At 34.3% G+C, this 24,714-nt stretch overlaps 1 protein-coding gene across 3 annotated transcripts in view; it reads left to right on the top strand.

Annotated features, from left to right (window-relative positions):
- edil3a (EGF like and discoidin domains 3a) overlaps window positions 1-24,714 on the top strand; it is a 317,498-nt gene that overhangs the window by 175,276 nt on the left and 117,508 nt on the right. For all 3 annotated transcript variants that reach the window (XM_087254105.1, XM_087254104.1, XM_087254103.1), the window contains one exon: window positions 6,116-6,229. In XM_087254105.1, coding sequence (XP_087110231.1) covers window positions 6,116-6,229 — 114 coding nt within the window. The remainder of the gene's footprint in view (window positions 1-6,115; window positions 6,230-24,714) is intronic.

The following is a 24,714-nucleotide window of genomic DNA, read 5'->3' as shown; positions in this document are numbered from 1 at the left end:
ATCTGCTTCTTTTGTTTTCTTACGACAAAATAAAATATATCAGGCTTTATAGCGACATAAGATTTAGTTTCTTAAGTGAACAATTTTTTTTTTTTAACATTCAAAAAAGTTACACTTTCTAACTTTTTTGTTTGGCCAGACTCTCGGTTCTTGGCGTTTGGTCTTTAGAAAGAAGAGGTCTTCGCTAGACCACACGGCTAGATTATTATGGCTGCTCTTTCTCAGAAAGCCTCTGTCTATATCCTGTTAGTCAAACCACAGGGGAATAAAGACAGAGGTGAGCTTTTCATCAGGTTAATTTGTGGTGAAACCTCAGGATGATGGTTTGAATTTCAATCTCTCTCTTCTGTGTGTGCGCTGCAGTCGATGCTAAAGTGATGACCCCTTCACTGGTGAACTCGCTATGTCTTTAAACAGATCCCTGACCTGCCTTTTCCTGTATAGATTTCAGTTTTCCTTCAGTAGCAGGCTATACTGCATCTCAATGTTCAAACAATCCGAGGGGCTCATGCTGTAGAGGTCTGGAAATGTCAATGTAAACATGTCTTACTAAATTAAAAGGCTGTGTTTTCAACAAAACTTAAAGCTTGTGTTGTGTTTTACATTTGTTTACATTGACATTTACATTTATATGGATTTTCTTGGCAGGTGTTTTCTGTAAGTATAAATTGTGTCACTTAACAGGAAGATAAATGTAGAATTTTTTATTTTTTTATTATTTTTTTTTTAACACAACCATTGTGGATTCTAACCTTAGGTTGCTCTAAAGGTCTTGTTTTAAAGTATACTTTATGAATAGAAATGTACAATATAAAGAAAGGTATGGAATTTACAATTAAGCAATTCTAGCTTGGGGAATTTTCCAATCCCATAATCCACTTCTGTTTTATAGAGTAGGATAAAAACGTGTTTGTTTGTATGTTTGTTTGTATACTTTATTGTCCCTCAAGGGGAAATTTTCTGTAGACTCACAGAGCACTTCAGCAGGTTCTGATACTTACAAAGAACAGTAATACAAGTTAGTTGTCATTTCTGTATAGAGTTTGCATGTTCTCACAGTGTTCGCGTGAGTTTCCTGCGGGTGCTTTTCCCCACAAGTCAAAAGACATGCATGCGCTAAAGGGGAATTGGGTTAGCTAAATTGTCTGTAGTGTATGTGTGTATGTCCTGGGGCCTGTTTCAGAAAGGAGGTTAAGTGAAAACTCAGAGTATTTTAACCCTGAAATGAGAGAAACTCTGGGTTTTCCATTTCAAAATGGCAGGTTTGTTAAACTCAAGAAATTAGGGTAAGTCAAGCCTGTTTCTGAAAGAGAGGTAACTTTAACACAGAGTCAGTTACTGTGGTAACTTACTCTGTGAACCTAACCTGGTCCGGAGCAGGTTTTATTCTCTAAACTCTGAGTTTCTGTCGGTCTCCTCCCCTTTTTTAAAGATGAAGCCTATTACTCGCCTTAGCCTTACATTTCCACACACCTATTTTAGAGCTCATTTTGGAGATGCCCATAAAAACGATTGATGAAAACGTCGTGATTCACATAACTTTTGAAAATACGCATAAAAAACATGTGCATAACTGAGTAGGTTAAACTTTTATTTCATAAAAAAAGATGCGCATAAACTACGAAGTGCACTTACCAAATTACAGAAGGCTATGTAGGTCTACATTAAAAAAAGGTTTGTTAGAGATGATGATGAAAATGTGTGTGAATGGACAAACCAGCAGACTGAGCACACTGCAGAACATCTTAAATGTTGTTTTAGTCATTCTAAAATGCCTGAACTGTTTCAGTATTAGTGTATAATATTAATTACCTCCGAGCGTCTGGAGCGTGTCAAGAGTCTCCGCGTCTCATGGCTTCAAACGCCCCCACGTGTTCATGTGTGTCTTCTGAGGCGCAAGTATTAAATAAAAAATCATTGACGCAGCTTGTTCTACCGCAGTAAATTCTGTTTTTACTGTTGATATTTGGCGCAAGTTAATCAGGAAGTGACGATTGTGTTCTCTTTGACTCGTTGGGTGAAAACGCTGCTTTATTCGCATCTTTTAGGCGTTATTCCAATTTTGCACAAATTTATGTAATAGCCTATATTTTGATGGAAACACAGCTATTGCCTACATTTTTGTCACACACAGAACAAAGTCACGTACGAGGCTTGTTCTTTTTTCCATAAATATTTAGCTTAACCTTCGACATGTACTGTTACTAGATTAATTCTGTCTAAAAATTATTTTTAACACTGCTTACGTTCTTACTGTTATTTCAACCTCTATCACTTGATCAATAAAAAGGCAGACACACAAGTGCACTGTTAAATCTATTAAAACTGATAAACGTGTATAAAAGTTTTTTTTAAAAAGTATAAACGTCACACATTACATTACTTATTTTATTATACTTAAATGTTTATTAAATTAAAAATTACGCATTAACTTGAGCAGCTGTTTTCCCATGCTAACTGTCTCTGTTTCACTGATGGTTGCTTCTTTTTAAATATATACACTCATATTTGCTAAAACTTTGCATGAGCACATCAAGTTCAGCTGGAGAAAGAAATGGTGATCTCTTTTTTTAAGATGTTCCATGGTCACTCGTAATATCTGTGCTCCATTGATAACGCCTTTTTATAGTCACGGTGTGCGCGCTTAACTCTGAGTTGGTCTCAAAGTTGATTGACCCAGGGCAGATCAGCTATTCAGAAACCGAAAACTCTGAGTTTTTAATCTCTCTGTAAATCAACTCAGAGTTCAAGTTTAAACTCCGAGTTGTTTGAACCTCCTTACTGAAACAGGCCCCTGGTCATCCAGGTTGGGGATTGAGTTTTGGCTTAACAACCCACCTTGTAAAAATTAGATGTTACGGAACATCTAATTCCTTCAAAACAACATTTTTTAACATCTGTTCGATATAAATGGCCATGGTAGTAAATAAGTAACATATTTAAAATGTATCTATTTATTTATTTATTTATTTAATTATTTATTTATTTATTTATTTATTTATTTATTTATTTATTTATTTATTTATTTATTTATTTGCATTTATGAATAAATAAATGGGATGTTGACATGATGTTGCTTTTTCACTGTTACACATGACAAAAATGAATATAAATAGCACTGACATAATTAAAATACCGTACGTCTTCCATGGACCTCTTGTTATAAAATGTCCTTTATTACAGTTGTTTACATTGCATTCCTATTAAAATTGCTCCTAAAGCATTGTTCAATAAATTACAATTCTTATAAATTTAAAAGAAAGTCCTCAAATCAATTTAACAAATGTCTACATATATATATATATATATATATATATATATATATATATATATATATATATATATATATATATATATATATATATATATATATATATATATATATATATATAGTAAATTGTAAATTTTTTTCATCAATCTATATTTTTGTAAAAACATAGAAATAAGATGCATTTCGTCACTGAAATCCACATCCTCTGGTGCGTGACAGTTTACACTGATTTTAATTCTACAGAAAACTGTTATTTATTATTAGTTAAAAGCATTCGTTCAAGACCATGTAAGTGAAGCTCCAATTATAAAACTGTAACTATAAAATTTAGTTTTGCTGTCCTTTGATTTGACCCTCCATTTATTGAAAATGTTCAACAAGTCATGGACAAAGAAGTGTCCAACATGAAGAGAAATGGCTCTCATGCTATTTTATATTATTAAGAGTTTATATTATTAAGTGAATTTATGCTGTTACATAATAAGGTGTATTTTTATTAGCTTTATTAACAGCTAAAAACAGATCTGCTTATTAATAATTATAATTTACCAAATCCACGTCATATACACTGTAAAAAAAAATAAAAACATGGACTCAATTTAAAATTGTAAGGTAACTTGCAGCAGAGCTGTTTTGAGTTGTTTCAACTTTCAACCCAAGTGCACTTGACTCAATTTAAGTTGATTCAACTCAAAAGAGCTCTACAGCAAGTTCCTTTACAATTTTGAGTTGAGTCAACTTTTTTTTACAATGTAGTTTCTGCAATGTTTTCCAAGTAATTTCTCAGAAATCGCATGTAACGGGAAAAAAAATACTAATAACAATTGAAAATAATTGTTCAAAACTAGGAACCTAGTCACTGCGTCATGGTGGTGCAGTGGGTAGCACGATTGCCTCACAGCAAGAATGTCGCTGGTTCAAGCCCCGGCTGGGTCAGTTGACATTTCTGTGTGGAGTCTGCATTTTCTCCCCATGCTGGCGTGGGTTTCCTCTCGGTGCTCTGGTTTCCCCCATTATTATTAATTATTTAATTATTTATTAAAAATAATTTAATCCACTTAAAAAAAAAAAAAAAAAAAAAAAAAAAAAACACGCTGTCAACATTAACCCAGACATGCGGAAAGGGTTCAGTCACGTTCTCTCTTTTAGTCCTCCCCCAAAACACATATGGAAATTTGTGATTGGCTATACCTTTCCCTGCTATCATGTGAGAGGCGGTGGCTGCTTTCAGATAAGCAGCGCCAAATGCAGTGGAGTGTTTTTTTCCCATGTGAGAATAAGGTGTGTTAGTTGCAGTTGGGTGAAACACACACGTGTGCAAAAAAGGCAGTAAAAAAGGTGGACATAAGTAGCTTTTTTCAACGAAAGTGTAAGTCAAATAAATACAAGTTCACTACTGAATGAGCCCGTCATAATAATGCCGTTAATGCTCGTGTTTTCTCCCCACTTTAAAGCATAGTCTAACATTATAGCAGACTGATATAGGCTAGTCTGTAAATAATAGGGCCTGAAAACTAACTGCAGAATAAACAGCTGAAGTATATGATTCCCGCCAGTTCTCCTAATCTCTCAGAGTAGAATGTCAAATTTCAGTTGAAACATTTTGTCGGAAAAAATGCAGCCTGTAAATAGGCATAATACTGATATATGAGACATGTTTAATTTGCACTATGGCTAAAATGAACTGAAGCCATTAATAAACTCCCTCTTTATCAGCTAATAAACATTATTTTAACATTACACTAGCAGGCTTGTAGCCAGCTTATTGAAATGGTGGCTATTGTTTTTCTGAAAAACTGAAGTTTTTTGCAGTTATTTGTCTGATTTCTATTTAATTATAAGGTATACATATTGCATATTTATATTATTAACAATTTAAAAACTTTTTTTTTTTTTTTTTTTTTTTTTTGCTGTATTATCTTGTCGGATGGTTATAATAACCACACTTTCTGATGCACCAAAAATATTTTCAACCATTTTGTCAAATTGCTTACCATACTATTTTAATATTTTAGGTGTTTATTTACAAATGTGCATTTAAAATGTAAGTTTTGTATCGCAGTTTTATAAATAATGACAATTTTGAATAAAAATATGAAAAGATTCTTGTTTTTAAAATATAAATTTATTATCGTCTAACAATTTTTTTTTTTTTTTTTTTTTTTTGAAATCTTATAAAATTTATTTTAAATGAAACACTGAAGCCTATTATAACAAACTGGCCAGAACATTTTTTCCTCAGTCAGAGTTTGGCTATTCGAATAATAGGAAAAAGTTCCAAAATAATAACAATCTAACTTTTTTTTTTTTTTTTTTTTTTTTTTTTTTTTTTTTTTTGAACCACCAGATCCCATCCTGGCTACGGGCCTGAATATAATATATATATATATATATATATATATATATATATATATATATATATATATATATATATATATATATATATATATATATATATATATATATATATATATATACCCTTGTTTGATTCAGCCGTCCCCACCAATGTCAAGTGCAAACCTACGCCCTTGTTTATATTGTGCAGATGAGTGAAAGTGAGCAAAAGTGAGCATTTCACTTTCCATTTGATGACCTTCATCAAGCTTTCTTTTTTAGGTGTTTTATTCATCAAGGACATATTAGTAAGAAGGTGTTAATACTCACCATTTTTAATAATTTGATTACATGGCTGAGGTGTTCTTCTAAGCTGAAATAAAAAAAACAAGTATCGAATAACAAACATTATAAACCCAGTAAATGACCTCTGCATTTAATTGTGAGAAGTTCCAGTAATTACCTTTAAGTTTAATATAAATTATTCCATTTCCCTTTTTTTCCATACAGATGTTAATGAATGCGAACGAAGCCCCTGCAGAAACGGCGGGATCTGCACAGATCTGGTTGCGAACTATTCCTGTGAATGCCCGGGGGAATATATGGGAAGAAACTGCCAGTACAGTAAGTACAAGTTCTTGTTTTTTTAAGGATTCTTCCTTCCCTGTTCCATTTCTTCTCCCTCAGTCCATCCAGAGGGCTTCATATTAAGTGAGTTTTTGTGACAGTTCAGAGCATCTGTTTCACCGGGTCCATGGAGAAGCATGCTAGAGCAGCGCAGAACAGACAGTTGGGTCCACATACACAAGACACATTGTTTCGTGAATAGAGACAGGCACAGTGGGTGTGGCGACAGGCATTGGAGAGGGATCCATTGAATTAAAATCTACATGAACTATTCAGAAAATTGGAGAACTAGTGTTACATAATTAAAATGGATGAGATGTTTATTTATTTTTTTTCAAACCTGATGTTTATTACTTCGACTCAGAAACATCAGTAAATCTCTTAGTCCTCTAGAATATTTTCTTGAATGAATATGTAAACATGTGCATATATCAAAAAAAGAAGAAAATCCGAGCAGCAGAATATGGTGGTCTGTCAAGTATTTTAGGCATTAATCAGATTCTGTTCACACTTATTTCATTTATTTTGACAAGCGTGTTCTGTAACTGATCTCACACCCATACTTTTTCAGGACAACCGTGAAGCCCTGCTGTGTGAGCTAGTTATCTGTCATGTCTCACTGTGAAAGAGACACACACACATGTCAAGTGTTCCAGGTTTTCGTGTGAGGTTTCAGAAACTTAAAAAAATGCAGAGTGTTGGAAAGTTTATGAATGTGCTTGCATTCGTTGTTTCATTAGCTTCATGCCAAAGTGAAAATGATGTATTTGGAATTAATGTTCTTTTGCTTAATGTTGACACACAAATGCATACAAAAGCAGGCATGAATGAATGCATGCATACACACACACACACACACACGTTTGATTTTGTAACATTTACCAAACATCCAAAACAATGTGCATGTGATAATATTTTTATCGGAAAACATATAAAGTCCTGATAATGCTTTAAATGGAGTCAAAACTGTGCCAGATGTTCCTTCATCACACACATAAGTGAAGTTTATTCATAAACTAATTTCGAGAGGATCACGTGCTTATGATTTATCACGTCCAGTCTCGTATTTGCTAATCACTAATCTTCCAATCATATGAGCCGTAAGGCACCATAAATAGCCTCAGTTTTCAGTTCACTTTATCTTCGTTTGGAAGAAACCCCCCTCCTCCCCTATTCTCCTCCTTCACCTGTGATTGGGCGGCACGGCGGTCCAGTGGTTAGCACTGTGAACCACACAGCAAGAATACTGCCGGTCCTAGTTCTATAGGACCGGTGAGTGTTTCTGTGGGGATTTTGTATGTCCTTCCCGTGTCCGCGTGGGTTTTCCCCGGGTTCTCCGGTTTCCTCCCACCATCCAAAGACATTCAACATTCATAACAATCAAGCTTGTCTAATTCCTTACGTTCCCTTAGCTACAGCAGCAGGGGAGTTCTGAGATCCACCGAGCTCGGGCTCCCTTCTTGCTCTGCCAACGGGAGGAAGCCCCGGGCTCGAGGAGCCCTTGAGCTCGGGGCTCTCTCCCGGGACAGCATGCCAAATAAGCTTTGTAAATCATCAGCTAAGTGTGAACTCTTGAACTGAAGAATGACTGCAAGGACACTGACATCAGATGTTTCTGACATTGGAATCTTCATTTGTAATGGGTCATATCATAAATATGAAGAGAAAACATGACACAGTGTCCTGTTTTTGGTTTGTGTAGATGTCTTTGGTCCAAGTTGCATTCATATTTCAGTTGAACTGAACCCGAGTTTGGAAGAGGACCTAAATAGTGTTTTCATGGGTCTCTGCTTGTCTGATGGGTGACTGCTTGTCTGATGGCCACCATAGTTTGTGTGACAGTTCAAAACTTACATGAAATGGGAGTTTTTATTTCATCATCAATAAAAATAAAATAAAACATAGAAACATCAAAGGCCAGATTGACCAAACAGGGCAGATTTGTAAGAAACTGTAGTACAGATTTATTTATTTATTTATTTATTTATTGAATGAATGATACAGGGAGTTGGTTGGGCCTTTGAAAAGATATTGTCATTTCCAATTTTACGCAACTTTTTGTTTCTTTGTTTAATGGAGGAGCTACAAAAAAGTCAACTTACATGAAATGTTTCATATGAATCAGATTTTTAAAATGTAAATACTGCCACTTGACAGATAGTGCAGACTCAACTAGTGCATTCCGCATTGATCTCCATCATGTTATAAAGGGGATTGTTTATGTTTTTACTGTAAAAAGATGATTATAAAACGTTAAAATGATACTGCACAATTAATATGTTTTAAAGCAATGTTTTTTAGTTTTTTTTTTTTAAATATTAGCTAATATATTATAGGAAATTACACTAATTTAATGTAATATGGTTTGATATATTCAACCACGGCCCACAGCCCTCAATCAATTTTGGTTTTTGGCCCTTTATAAAAAAAGTTTGGGCACCCTTGATTTAGAACATGAATAGGGTATATGCAAATCTGTATGCCGTTACAAAGTCAAAGCGTTTAAGGTTTTATTTCTTTAAAAATTTATATAAATTTGGGTCTGAGAAAGTACTAAAAGCACTGCGTTAAATGGCATTTTCCCACTCATATCTTTAAAATATGAACATTCATTTTACCCCAGCATATTCAATGGAGCTTCTGCGCTAGCTTGCTAATCCTCTATTTAACTGATTATATTTTAATTACATTACAACATTGACGCTGTTAAAGAAATCATAAAAATGGAAAAAAAAGTTGCATTAACTCTTCACCAGAAGTTTATCAGTGGAAAGAAACACTATCTTTGCAAGTTACCGTTAACTAAGTTGCCATTAGCAGATATAATGTCCATTACTCAATTAAAAGTCTGCTCTTTCTGGCTTTTGTACTGTAGATATAACTTTTTTTTTTTTTTTTTTTTTAATCCAGAGACGCTAAATTATTTCATAATATTTTTAACAGCACCTCCTATCATTTAATAGTGTTGAAGGTGTTGTTCCATAACCGAAAATAAAATCGTGTGAATTGTGCAGAAAGAGTCAGTGGCACTGGTGAAAAGACGGCGATGACTTGGAGACACTTGAGTGGATGAGACGGCTCTCGATTTGTCACACACACCTCACACTATGCAGCTGGAATCAAATGCCATTTAACCTTCCTTCTTTCTTCAGTAGTCAACACTGATACACCAGGCTGATATTTTAACATAAGCTTTATGAAAGGACTCAAACACTTTGATTTAGGTATGATCAAACGCTTTGATGAAACAGTATTTCATCACCTTTCATCGCCATTTTAGATGTATTATGTAAATCATTTATATTGCTGCTGCTGTTTTCTGAATAAATGGCCAGTGAGACCAAGAGAAAGATGCAGGCAGATGGAGTGTGACTGAATAACACACACAGAGAGAGAGAAAGAGAGAGATAGGGAGAGAGGGTGTCATTTGTTCATAGTAGACATGTCTTATCGCAATGCATCAAAAGGGATATTAGTTTTCTCTGAGTTATTTGAGATATCACAAGACATTTATTAAACAGAGACAAACACCTCTATCATCCTCAGTTTTCACAGTTATTGCTTTAACCACCAGCAATTTTAATCATCTTCTAGAATAGGTGTGAAAAGAAATCTGTCTATGTAATGCTATGATTTGGTGTGTGTGTGTATATATATACATTATATAGTGTATGAATTATCTTTATTTGCACTCTTTTTTTTAAAATATGGAACTTAATTAAATTAAATGTGAGCCATTTGATTAACAAGGTTATCATTTAATTAATCCAATTGAATGTTTTCATCAATTGACAGCCTCGACAACTGCACAAATGCAGGCAGTCATATTATAAAAAAGAAAGAAAAAAAAAAGAATATAAGAATATTCTTACAAAGCAAGCGCTGGGAGATGTGTCACAACCTTCCTAGAATGAGTTTGACCAAAGCCCTGTCAGAAAGCCTTCACTCACGTCTTCCCACACTGCTAAAATCGATTGCCGCTAAATTCCTCCAGTCGTTTGACTGACAGTCTCACTCTATTCATTTCACCTTTTTGTCATGTTGAATCACTGCCACCTCCTTTGCTTTATTATGTGTGGCAAGCTGGCACACTGCAAGTCATTTGCATGTGGAAAGTTAAAGGTTCCCCTCTCTCTCTCTCTCTCTCTCTCTCTCTCTCTCTCTCTCTCTCTCTCTCTCTCTCTTTATATTAGGAATACACTTACTTAAATTGAACTATTTTTTGACAGTAACAATTATATGACACAAATGCACATATTTAGTAAATGGAAACTACACTGGCCTTAAAAAAAAGTATATTACTGCAAAAGTTTGGTAAATAATTAATAAAAATAATGTAATTAGTTTATCATTCATTCATTCATTCATTCATTCATTCATTCAATTTTCTTTCAGCTTAGTCCCTTTATTCATCAGAGGTTCATAGATTGACTGGTAAAACAAACAATTCTTTACCACAACGGACCAATACATTGACTGCAATGCTGCTGTCGCTGCACCAATCCGCACCATGGCCTCGGACTTGAAGGTGCTGTTTCTCATCCCACCAGCATCAAACTTGGCAGCAAACCACCCCAGTGCTTGCTGAAGGTCCATGTTCAATGAGGCCAACAGAACAGCTGTTGTGGTTGTTGTTATTGCCTCTTCTTGACATTTGATTTGAACTGAAATGTCTGTAGTGTCTTACGTACTGCACACTAGGCATAGCCTGGTATAAGTTTCTGATGGTATGATAACCTTGGATAGAAGTGTCACAGTTTCACTTTTTAAATATCTGGGTAAAAAAAAGAAAGAAAAAAAAAAGAAAACCTTGGTAACACTTTATTTTGATAGTCCATTTGATTATTAGTTGACTGTCTGCTTAATATCTGCTGATACTGCTTCTTTTAACAGACATTTAACTGACTATAATAAACTTTCCAAGTACATGTCAACTTACACTAAACCTAATCCTAACCCCAACCCTAACCCCAACCTAATAGTCTACTGATAATCTATTGAGAATTAGTTGGCATGTAGATGCAATGTAACAAATGGACCATCAAAAATAAAGTGTGACCGAAAACATTTTTTTCCTCCCTTTCCTTATTTTATTTTGGCAAACATTTATAATATTTTGTAACAGTAAACATGTCAGGATGAATAATTAAAATAAATCATTCTGCTCTCTTTTTCATTGTTTCAGTGAACAACACATAAAAAACAGATAAAAATGTATACCTTAAGAGCGGTATAGCAGAAAATTTTAGTGGTTTAAAAACCTTGACTTTTTCAAACCCTGAAACAGTTTATCAACCCATCCTGTGCATCAAAGCATTGTTCGCTGGCTGAAAATGGCAAGCATATATCAGGCCCGTAGCCAGCCTGGTGAAAGGGGTGGTTCTTTTTTCCCCAAAAAATTACTTTTGCTGTTAAATGCCTAATTTTCTATTTAATTACGAGATTTATATACCTAATTTGATAGATATTTTAAGCACCATTTTTAGCTGGATTAACTAGTTGGATGGTCATCATAACCACACTTTTTGGTGTACCAAAAAATATTTACTATAGATTTGGAATAAAGAAATGTGAAAAAATAAATAAATAAATAAATAAATAAATAAATAAATAAATAAATAAATAAATAAATAATTTTTTTTTTTTCCTTCACATTCATTCAAAAAATTCATTAAATTTTCCTCAGCCAGAATTTGGCGATTTCTATATACAGTTGAAGTCAGAATTATTAGCCCCCTTCGATTTTTTGTTCTTCTTTTTTTAATTTTTTTTCCAAATGATGTTTAACAAAGCAAAGGAATTTTAACAGTATGTTTGATAATATTTTTTTTTTCTTCTGGAGAAAGTCTTATTTGTTTTATTTCGGCTAGAATAAAAGCAGTATTGAATTTTTTATGAACCATTTTAGGGACAAAATTATTAGCCCTTTTAAGCTATATTTTTTCTCAATAATCTACAGAACAAACCACTGTTATACAATAACTTGCCTAATTCCCCTAACCTGCCTAGTTAACTTAATTAGCCTAGTTAAGACTTTAAATGTCACTTTAAGCTGTATAGAAGTGTCTCGAAAAATATCTAGTAAAATATTATTTACAGTCATTATGGTAAAGATAAAATAAATCAGTTATTAGAAATGAGTTATTAAAACTATTATGTTTAGAAATGTGTTGAAAGTAAAAATAGTATTTAAATCCATTTTCACACCTTTTTGTTGGCCTTTTTTATTTTTATTATTTTTTTTAAAGAATAAGGTCCAAGATTTAGAGTAATAATTACTTGTAAAATGTTTTCTCTATTCAAAAACAATAAAGCAGCAAAAGATGACTTCTCTTGTGTATCAGCTTGTATGTTTTCTTGCACAGCTGGATGTTGGACTAATGAAAAATATTTGTTAGCACTGGCCAAAACTGATTTACTGAAGTCACACTGGAGCAACAGCCAACAGAGGATTCCGCTTGGTCTTAAGGGCTTTTTCAATGGGTTATTTTCACTATTTATGAAGGTATAGCAGTCAAAATAGGACAAATGAGCTCATGTATGGGATAAATTCTGGACCTTCTTCCAGGGGGAGGGGGGGAGGGGGTTTTTTCGAACTACCTGAACCCCCCAAGGCTACAACTGTGTGTGTGTGTGTGTGTATATACATATATATAGGTCCGTTTTCCATGTGGATTACTCAGTTAGCTGGATTTGATTAGTGATGACTTGACATGATCCTGGATAATGTTGTTCTTCAGAAACTCATCCAGGAGTCGTTGTCATAGCAATAGGCTTGCAAGCTCAAACCTGCTTGGGAACAGGGTTATTTTATATATTTGATTACATATTCAACAGTATTAGATTGTGTCATTTCAAGCAGAGTTGATATTGAAAGTATGGTCCAAATGCTGATATTGTCTTACAGAAGAACTGTATTAAATTAGGGAAAATAGCAATAATGTAAATGTGGCAAGCTTCAAACTCATAGTTAAGGAGAGAAACTGGAGGATGTTTAAATACTTTAATAAATGATGCCTTGAGATGAAGAACAGTTTAAGTTCATATTTCAAATTTTGAGTAATAAGATTTTATTTCATTTGTATTGTAAACATTATATTAAATATTTTCTTTTTACTTGAAGATAGAAACTGTTCTCGCACTCCATCTCACACCATCTCTCGATATACCTGAAAATGGATCTAAAAAATAAACTCTGTTTGGCGAAATGTTTACACAGGACTGGCGGAAAATATGCATCTGTACAGTTTTATTAAATGTGCTATGTGGTTTGCTTTGATAGGTTAACCGTTTCTGTGTTGTCTAGCGCTCATTAGCGCATTTAGAGACTGAGAGATCACATCACATATACAGTTTCTCCACTCACCTCTTTAGGTGGATTTTTCCCTGATTTTTGTTCTCATTCAAATATATTCCATTTGTTCATGTCGGCCCTACTTTTTTTTTTGCCATAGATTTGCCTTTTAATAGACATGACAGCAAGTGGCATCTCCATTCTTCTTAGTGGGCATAACATTTATTTATTTATTTTTCTGCATGACGCTATGTTAATATTTAAAATGCACTTTTGGTCACACGGAAATTTCCACAAACTGTTTCTGTATACAAAGTTCATTCATTCATTCATTCATTTTCTTGTCGGCTTAGTTCCTTTATTAATCCATGGTCGCCACAGTGGAATGAACCGCCAACTTATACAGCACATTTTTACACAGTGGATGCCCTTTCAGCCGCAACCTATCTGTGGGAAATGTATACAAAGTTCACACATACAATTAATGTCACATGGATATCTCATTTTTTTCTTCTTCTTTTTTTTTTCTTTTGGACATATAGGGTTGTTCGTCGCACACAATCAAATAAATAAACACAAAACAAATGTACAGAAAAAATTTGGAGGAACAATCAACGGGGGTGGGGGTGGGGGGGGTGTAATACATCTGACTTTAATTGGTATATTTTAATATACATATTTAAAAATAAGTGGCTTTTAGGTTACAGAAACTGTTGATGCAATCATAGTACTGTATTGTTTATGGCCATAAGAAACAATGTAACAACTGACATGCTGACCACCTTTTGTTTCGTCATTTGTTGATGTACAAGTAGAATGTGATGATTGGTCAGTAATATATTTGTCCAGCCTCTCCCAGATACTTTAAAACATCAAAACTCATATCATGTGGTTGCTTTTTTTAAAGAGCCATGAAACCCCTTCTGTCTCAGCAGGGTGTTTTCACACGTCTAGTTTGAAAAAAGTCAGGGAAGTGGGTTGGTCCAGCTTTGTTTAGGTGGGAGTGTCAAGTGGCGAAAGAGGGAAGGGTTTGCATGAAAGGGGAGTTTCATTATACGTGCAATACAGCTGATTTTCACAGTTGCTAAACCTTCGTTGCAGTTCATTTATTAAAGGGCACCTAGGTTACCCATTTTTTTAGATTTAATATAAGTCTTTTGCGTCTCTAGAATGTGTATATAAAGTTTCAGATTAAAATACCCATCAGATTTTTCATTATACCTTTTACAAGATGCTGTTTTATACTGATTTCCAGCAGGGGGTGGTTTTGTCGTACTGCGCATTTAAGACGAGTCTTTCCCGCCCACTATTTCTACATGCCTCCTCCCTCAGCTGCGTCAGACAACAGACAGACTTAAAGGAAGAAGGTCTCACGTAGCGTTTGTGAGATACTACAGTAAGAACTAACCTTTACTAATCAGTATTGTGAAGTTGCATTGATGAGTCACACACAATATTGTTACAAAGTAAACGCGCGCGCACACATACACACACACAGGCAGGCAGGCAGACAGACAGAGCGCGCTTAGCTTAGTTATGGCTAACCTCAAGTACTGTGTGGATATCTGTTATGCTAATGTACAAAATAAACCTGATTTAACTTCCACAAACCGGGATTGAAGCGTCTTCTTTTATAATTGTTCTGACACGCGGCTGTGCTGATGAAGTAAAGCTGAAGTAAAACGCTGTAATTAATTACACACATACTCTGTTTTAAAACACTTTAAACATGTGAAACTTACTCTTAATCACATTTGATGATGATTGCTGATCCTACCTTGCGAACAGAACAGACCTTTTATTCCCGGTTGCTTTGCGTATGTCGTATGGTGCGATCGATTTGAAAACAGCTCCAATTGGCCGACCCTTTTTTTTTGTAGTTAAATTGAAAAAAAAAGGACTGGGTGTGTTCATATCACCCCAGTATGACGGTCTATACACTATACCAACACACAGATCTGTCCAAACAGCTTGAAAAGTAGATTTTTTACCATAGGTGCCCTTTAATGCAACACGTCAATGATGACAATTCTTCTTCCACTTGTTTAAATTACGGTTGGCAACACGCGCACTGATTGGTTCGAACCCAGTCTTAGTCATGAATTAATGAACAGGTGTGCTGAAAACTCAGTGATTTCACTTTGTACCGGCTGGTACAGACTGCCAATCTCCACACTGGAATTAACATAATGATCTCATCACCCTGACGTTGTTTTAATATTTATTTTTAATATTTCAACCAATATTCACTTTTTTGCTAAACATATGTGTCTTAATAGGGTTTTTAGTCATGTTTTTATATGCTCACTGGACACATGTAACTCTTTGTTAATAATCCGCCCCAAAATAAAATAAAATAAAATAAAATAAAATAAAATAAAATAAAATAAAATAAAATAAAATAAAATAGTGTCATTTAAAGTTTAGACATCTAATAGTAATATATAAAATATTTTTAATTAAAATATCTGTATTTTTGCTAAAATATTTATATTTATATTTCAATTGGTAAAACTAATATTCATATATTGTTCACACATTTGCATAAAAAGATAGATAGATAGATAGATAGATAGATAGATAGATAGATAGATAGATAGATAGATAGATAGATAGATAGATAGATAGATAGATAGATAGATAGATAGATAGATAGATAGATAGATAGATAGATAGATAGATAGATAGATAGATAGATAGATAGATAGATAGATAGATAGAAAAATAAATAAATGAATAAAGAAATTAATAAATATAAAAAATAAACAAATAAATCTAAATAAAAATATAAATAAATACATAAATAACTAAAAACAAAAATAAACAAATAAATAAATATAAATGACTGAATGAATGAATAAATGAATGAATAAATAAGAAATTAAATAAAAAAAAAAAAAATAAATAAATAAATAATAATAAAAAGATTTTCTGGCGAAATGTAATAACATTATTCTCGTAAATTATTTTAAAACCAATATGCACTTTGGGTTTATTTCCTGTAGGTTTGTCATTACCAGGTTTTAAAACTAAAATGATTGATATGTGTCTTGTTATTGCAAGGCGTTTGGGGGGGGGGGGCTTATTGCAAGCAGATTTAAAGGTACTGTTTTCTTTGGTTAACTTAATACACTGTAGCTGTACAATCCTCCCAAGTACAAAACATAATAATTTGTTGAAAACAATAAAAAAGTATAAATACAAAAATGTAAAGTAATACTCTGGCCAGATGCTTTGAAAGGTACATTGTTTAAAATAATCGTCTACATTAAATTCAGGAGAACAGTAGATTCGGTGACATCTTACATCACAAACCATATTCTGCAGTTATTTACTTTTTTTTCTTTTTTTTTCAAGAAATCTTTACAAACAGACTGAATTTGCATGTATTCTCTGCTTGCATTATCAGACCGCATGTTTCCGGACAGCGAAGTCTCCTGTGCATGTAGCAGCTAATGTGTAGAATATCAATGAATTGTGTAGTTGACTAACGACAGGATTTCTCACTATTTAAACTGACAAAGCATGCAGCTCGCATCATGTCGCAGAGCTACAAGGATGTCAGACTGTATGACAAGTGATCTTGATGATCTGTCACAGTCAAATTTAAAAGGCCAGCGCTCTATTTACATTCCTCTGTGTAAGCTTAGACAGCTGCTATTGGCTCAAGTGTTGGAGGCATTAATTGATGTCTGCGGCAGCGTTTTCACACCGAGAGAAAATCTTTCCAGCGTTTGCTTTGACATTTACTTACGTGCTTATTCATCATGTCTACAACACTGCTGGCATGAGCATATTGTCAGGATGTTTGCATGTTTGCAATCGCCCTCATGTTGACAAAGGCACTGTGTAAATTCATGGTTACATCTATGTTGTAGGCAATGGCTTCAGGGTGTTGAATTATGTTTTAAACGTGTTGTGTAACTAGACTTGTTAAAGGCTAAACTGTTATTTTTGTTCTTTCTGTAAATAAATCATTTAACAGCTAAACAGGGATTTAATTGAATTAAGAGGAGTTTTTGGTCTCTGTAAAACGAAAAAAACAAAAAAAACAAAAAAACACTACACTCTTTCAAGATTAATTTTTGATAGATTATAAAAATTAAATAAGTAGTGTATTCTCATTTTTACCCATGTAATTTGTACTAATATTATTAGATGTTATAAAAGGAGCATTACATTTTATAAATAGTCCTCCTTCTGCCTCTGTTTTGCCCAGTATGCAGCAGAAAATCATCAAAGGTGCCCTATAAAGGCACACTGAAAAAAAAAATTCTAAGATGATTCCTTGGATTTACTATATTTTATTTTTTTTTTACGTTAAGTGGTTGTAAACAATTTATTTCTGTTGAATTTAAACAAACAAATTAGGTTGATCATTATTAAACTTAATTTGTTTGTTTAAATGCAACACAAATAAATTGTTTGCAACAGTTCTGCATGCAACACTTTTCAGTGCATAGTAGAATAATAAAAGATCGGTATATGGAATACTTACTGTGAGGGTTGTTGCTAGATTGGATACAATTGTGGCTAGAAGTTTACGAGAATTATTTATATTATTTATTTAACTTTCCATTTATTGTATTTTATTAACATCTATACCCACCCCAACTGTCACAGTAGCGTAAAAGTAGTAGTTATACAAAGTATTATTTATGTTATCTATTAAATTACCCGATAAACAGTATCATTAAAAAATGCTGCATATTGCACTTCCGACCGGCCACATATCCGATCTAGACTTTGCATTCAGTATGCTTTCTTCAGCGATCTTGTGTCCTCGTGTTCTTGTGTAACATCATCATGAACTGCCAAGTTCAGTTCCAAAACTCAAGACAGCAAGATCGCGCATGAAAGTTCCTGGATGTGTTCTTAAAATTAAGGACGCATCGATGCAGACTTGAGCACCAAACTCGCACTAGAGGGTTCCAGAAATCATTGTAGCTGAACAAAGGAGATGGAAAAAGTAGCATTCAATATAGATTTATTATTAAAGTTCAGAGATATAACTTATTTATCTCAGGAGTTTCCCTAAATGAGAACATTAAGGGTGTTTATTTGCTGAAATTCATACTAAAATTAGTTTTATTTGTATTAGGGTTGGGCCGGTGGCCAATAGACAACACGATGCTAAGCCGGTATCGCCGATCAATCATTCGCTCCCGTCGCAAACCCACTCGCGAAAAATACAAACTTAGGCCCCGTTTACACTTATATATCCTAGTATTAAAATGGCATTTTAGAACGAAAATGATCCACATCCATATCTTGTTTTACCTAGCATTTCTGTACAGCCCTCTGTCTGCTGAAAGCGCACATCAAGTGACCACACACACAGTCACACACTGTTATGCGCTCCTCTGAGCTTCAGAGAGCAATGCACGTCGGACAGTTTATTAAGGATGTACCGCTGGATCGCGTGTCACTATAGTTGTTAAACGTGATATTCAGACATCCCCAGTCTCTCAGAAGTTCTGGGAGTCTCTATGCATTTGCGGGACTCATAATACCCGCAAATGAGTGATAATGTCCCGGAAATCACTCGTCTCCCTCCCGGTCCTCAAATAAGTCACACTTCCTTCTTACCCCCAAATAGCAGTGAATTTGTGAATTTGCAGTAATCTCAGACGTAATAAACTCAGACAAGTTCTGAAACTGTCACTAAAATATTGTGAACAAGAAAAAAAATAACTGTCATATTTCATTTCAATATCAATTTAAATTGTCAAATTTAAAACAAAGGCGAAGCAGATTGGGAAATACCTTACACTCACGGTGCAATATCATTTGCCGTCGGTACGCAGAGGGCTGATGTGCTCTCAGGCTGCTGGTAGGAGAGACTGTTGTACGAGGACTGGATCGCCTATGAGTGCTTTGAAGCAGGGAGGGGCCTACGGCATCACCCGCAGCTCAAGAAGAAGAGTAGGAACAGTACAGTACGGACACATGAGAGTCTAAAAATCTCCAGTAACACCAAAAAAGTCGCTAAATCTGGCGGTAGGTGCTTTTTTGAAATTTTTTTGCTAAGGGGGTCTGAAAATTCGCTAAGGTGGCAACACTGTTGTCTGTAAGAGGAGCACGTTAGAGTTAAGCTCATTAATATTCACGACACAAGCCATATATGGTCAATCATGGACCTTTTTATTCTATGAGTATTTTATGGAGTAATAAATGAGCTTATAAAACAATTTCTGGGGATTTTTTTTTTCCTACCGAAGCTATAAACCTACTGTGTAGATATGAAAAAACAATTTAACTTATCAAATTAATGCAAAATATGACACCTTTAATTTTAATTTATTCATTCATTCATTTTCCTTCGGCTTAGTTTCTTGATTCATCTGGGGTCGCCAAAGCGGAATGAACAGCCAATTTATTCAGCATATGTTTTACACAGTGGATGCCCTTTCAGCCGCAACCCAGTAGAACCCAGCTAACTAGTCCAGCTGGGACTCGAACCAGTGACCTTCTTGCTGTGAGGCAACAGTGCCAACCACTGAGTCACCATGTTGCCATTAATAGCATAGCATTTCATTTTATAATGCATTTCAAAATGAAGATCATCAGTACTAGTCTGTATAAAAGAAAAGTCTTTATACTGAGAGAGAAAAAAACATTTCTTTATTTATTTCTTTCTTTCTTTTTTATGCATGTGTTAACAAGAAGTTAACTAGTGTTAACCGTTCGTTTTCTGCAACTCTCACATGGCCATCCACTGCAGGGCTGCACCTTGTACCTGGATGGGCTGCACCTTGTACCTGGATGGGAGACCACATGTGAGAGCTAGGTTGCTGGGTTCTAACACCCCAGTATATTGATAGGGACTCTATACTGCTCAGATAGTGCTGTCTTTTGGATAAGATGTTAAACCAAGGTCCTGACACTCTGTGGTCGTTAAAAATCCTAGGATGTCCTTCAAGAAACCCATGCATCCTGGCCAAATTACCCACTTAAATAAAACACAATGGCTTATGTCAGTCATGGCTGCCTTCATGTCATCCAAGTAGATGCTGCACACCCCCCAAAAATACATAGCACTTTGATTGTTCATAAAAGCTCTATATACTGTACATAAAGGGAATTTTTATTATTAACTTCAAGTATAAAATTAAATCCATTGTTTAACACACTTGAAGCAGTTATATTAATTGTGGTTAAATTTAGATTTGAAACAATATATTCCCAGTTTAATATACTGAAGAACAGTAACTTAATATGAAATTAATGAATTCTAAATTAAATCTCAAAAGTTAAATAGCTGTACATCAAAACAAGTTTTCAAAGCATGACAAGCACATCAGTCACTGCCACTGAAATGTAATATTTAAATAAAATAGATTATGTATATATTTTTATCATGGGAATTGGAAAAACAGTTGTCAGTGGAAATAAAAAAGGAAAACAAAAACAGTTGTCAGGGGCAAGAATGAAAGTTTATTGTGGAAAACAGCACAGCGAGATAATCCATCTTCTCAAAGAACATCCATCATTTTCATCAGAGATTTGAAATCAATATTTGGCTGCTTATTTATTCCAGAAGGAGCTCATCCAGCCTCATAAACATTTATTCCAACCATTAGTCAATATAGTGTGCCAGTGAATGTGTGGAGCTGGGACCATTGCTAGTGTTCATTTAGCCCAGCACATGTTTAAAGCTGGGTGCCTATTTATCCAGTACAATGAGTTGGCTAGAAAAACAAGGAACTTAGTACACACTTTGACAAAACTGTTATTATGTGTGCCTTTCTGAATTTAGCAGACTTACTAAACAGCTCAAATTTGTGTAATGCTATTAAAGTTCAAAAAGTGAAAACAGAAAGTGAGCAAGTGAAACAACACAGTTGAAGAGCTGCTTAAATTAAACAAAGTGGCATTAGTAATAAATGTGTTGGGATTAGGTCTGGGCAATTTGGCCTAAAATTAAAATATTGATTAAATGAACATTTTAACTTGATTACGAATAATGGTTAATCATTTTATTTATTTATTTTATGTTTTTGCCCTCTCAGTTCACTGACAAGTTTTGTACAGTAAATATGCTCACATATTACATGCGAAAGATTTTTGAATGTAGGGTGGATTACTTAATTTTAAAATAATTGAAGTAAACACACACTATATGCTACCTATGATTATTTATTGAACATCAATGTTGAACAACTGAAAACACACATTGTCTGAAATGCAGCTCTTTGCGCTGCCCACCTTCTTCATTCCTACCTAACTGACCAATCACAAAGCTTGCACTACGCATCAGACGTGTAAGGTGCTTGGGTATGCAAAGGCTGTGCTGGACTGTACACATGCCCTTGGCAGAAGTATAATATCATAATAATATAATAAGTATAAATCATGATATAATAAGCATAATTCAGAGTGGGTTGACATGACTCCACACACAGTAGGGAAAGTAATTGAAAAAAAATTGGCCTGGAAAAACTTGATTAATTATAGATTCTGAATGTTGATTTCTATTACTTTTCGATTAAACGCCCTGCCCTAATTGGGATAATGTGTTCTTATACTGTATGATGTTGTTCCCTGTTTTCATTGTTTTATAGCAACTATTGCAGTGGGTCAAGCACAAAAACAAATTAATCCACTTTTAAGTAATAGTGCGTTTATTCATTCATTTTCTTTTCGACTTAAAAGTCTCTAGTCTCTTTATTTATCTGTGGTCACCACAGCCAAATAAACTGCCAACTTATCCAGCATATGTTTTATGCAATGGATGCCCTTCCAGCCGCAACCCAAAGCTGGGAAACATCCATACACTCTTTCATTCACTCACAGACACCATGACCTATTATGTCTTTGAACTGTGGGGGAAACCGGAGCACCTGGAGGAAATCATGAGAACACGGGGAGAACATGCAAACTCCACATAGAAATGCCAACAGACCCAGTTTGGGCTCGAACCAGTCACCTTCTTGCTGTGACGCGATCGTGCTACCCACTGCACCACTGTGACACCCATATCGGCAATATATTTTGGCAAAATGATAGTAAATCTGGCCCACAGTCTGATGGTGAATTATAGGTTAGCTGCGACTGTTCAGAAAGGTTTCAAAATATATTCTGTGGACAAGCACATTTCTGTGCCTTTGTGAACGTTGAGAGGGAGTACGAGAAAAAAAAAAGGAAAGAAAAGAAAAACAAATGTCTATTGAGGAGCCATTTCTGATTAGAATGATAAATTTTAAAAGCAAAGAAAAATTAATGGATGCTTTTGACAACTCAACACATATTTTTGGCTCCCCTTACGGAGTGAGATAAAAGGATTTGAGTTCTAAAAACACCATTAAATTATGTTCTCTGGTCAAAGGTCTAACCAACAGTCTTTAAACCTAGCGTTATAATTTGGGGGGATTTTTGTGGCAATGTTTTACGAACAATCCAGCATTTTGCTATTATTATTATTATTATTATTATTATTATTATTATTATTATTATTATTATTATTATTATTGTTGTTACTATTATTTTTTTATTATTGTTTATTTATTTATTTATTTATTTATTTATTTATTTATTTATTTATTTACTTTTGTAATAGTTTAGTTTAGTTAAAGTGCAATAAAACAACAGTTGTTGACCAGTGTGCTGTGCAAACCTAAAAGCAAATTATCAGAAATAGACTGCAACAGATAAAACAACATAGAATACATCCAACATACTACACAGCATCAATGATCAATAGAAAAGACACCATAGGTACAATAGGATCAATTTTTTCCCAATTGAAATGCTTTTTCTAGGAGGTGTAGTTAAACTTTTCCTCAAAGATTCATTGAAAATTGTTCTAATGTACATAGGTAGCTAATTTTACATTTAGGACCTACTATAGAGAAAGCTTTATCTCCTTTTTTCCTCAATTTGGATCTGGGAACGACTAGCATTTTCTGGTTCGACAACCTTAAACATCTGCCAGATATTTTAACGGTAATAATATTAAATAGATAAGTCGGAGCCTGGTCATTTAATACCTTAAAAACATACATTAAAATTTTTAAATCAATTCTAAAACATATCGGCAACCAATTTAGGGAGCACAGGATAGGAGTAATGTCTTCAAGTTTGCTGGTGCCAGTAAGAAGCCTAATGGCTGCATTTTGGGCCACTTGAAGATGATTTATGTAGGACTGGCCAATGCCCACATAAATTGAGTTAAAGTAGTCCAAGCATGATGATACAAAGGCATGAAATAATCTCTCAAATTCCCCACAATTTATTTATTTATTTATTTATTTATTTATTTATTTATTTATTTTTGTTTGTTAAAAAGCATTAATGGACATTTTTTGTCAGAAGAAATTTCTCACCTGTTGGTTTCAGGCTTCCCCCAAGAGAGTAACCTAAATTGACTCCTAGTGCCCCTTGCTGTCTTGGATGAGGAAATGGTACAACTGCATTTATGAGAAAATCCGCTTGAATGCTATTGTGAAAAAATCAAGTCGAGAGAATCTCAGAAGAGGCCAAGTGTCTAGCAATCATATCAGACATGTATGCAGATGGATACCCTGGCATTTGTATTTGTTCAAGGGTTACATTCAGTTTGTTGGATTTGAAATTTGATTTAAATTTATTAAACAGTATTTTTATTGGTTAACATCACTGGGATTTTGCGCACAATGATTTTTGTTTTTGCAAAGTACTGTTTGCTTGTGAGTCGGGTGATTCTTTGCATAGCAGATTGTGCTTGTTTGCAAAATGTTGGATTTGTTTGTAAAATATTAGCACAAAGAGGCGGCATGGTGGTGTAGTGGGTAGCGCTTTCACCTTACAGCAAGAAGGTTGTCTCGGATGGGTCAGTTGGTATTTCTGTGTGGAGTTTACATGTTCTCCTCATGTTGCTTTGGGTTTCCTTCAGGTGCTCTGGTTTCCCCCAAAAAGACATGTGCCATAGGTGATATGGGTAAGCTAAATTGTCCATGTGTGTGAATGGGTGTATGGGTGATTCCCAGTAATAGGTTGAAGCTAAAAGGGCTTCTGCTGCATAAAATATATGGATAAGTTGGTGGTTAATACCAGTGTGGCGTTAACCTCTGATTAATAAAGGGACCAAGTCAAAAAGAAATGAATGAATGATTATTATCACAAAATTCACTCCATATGCTTTATGCTAGTGACATAAAGCATTTGCCAAATTCAGAAATGTAAATGTCATAAATTGGAGTAAACTGAG

This window comes from Danio rerio, chromosome 5, assembly GCF_052040795.2.
Source record: "Danio rerio strain M-AB ecotype USA chromosome 5, GRCz13ab, whole genome shotgun sequence".
NCBI lineage: Eukaryota > Metazoa > Chordata > Actinopteri > Cypriniformes > Danionidae > Danio > Danio rerio.
Note: the sequence above shows the minus strand (reverse complement) of the source record. Positions and strands in the feature narration are given on the sequence as shown.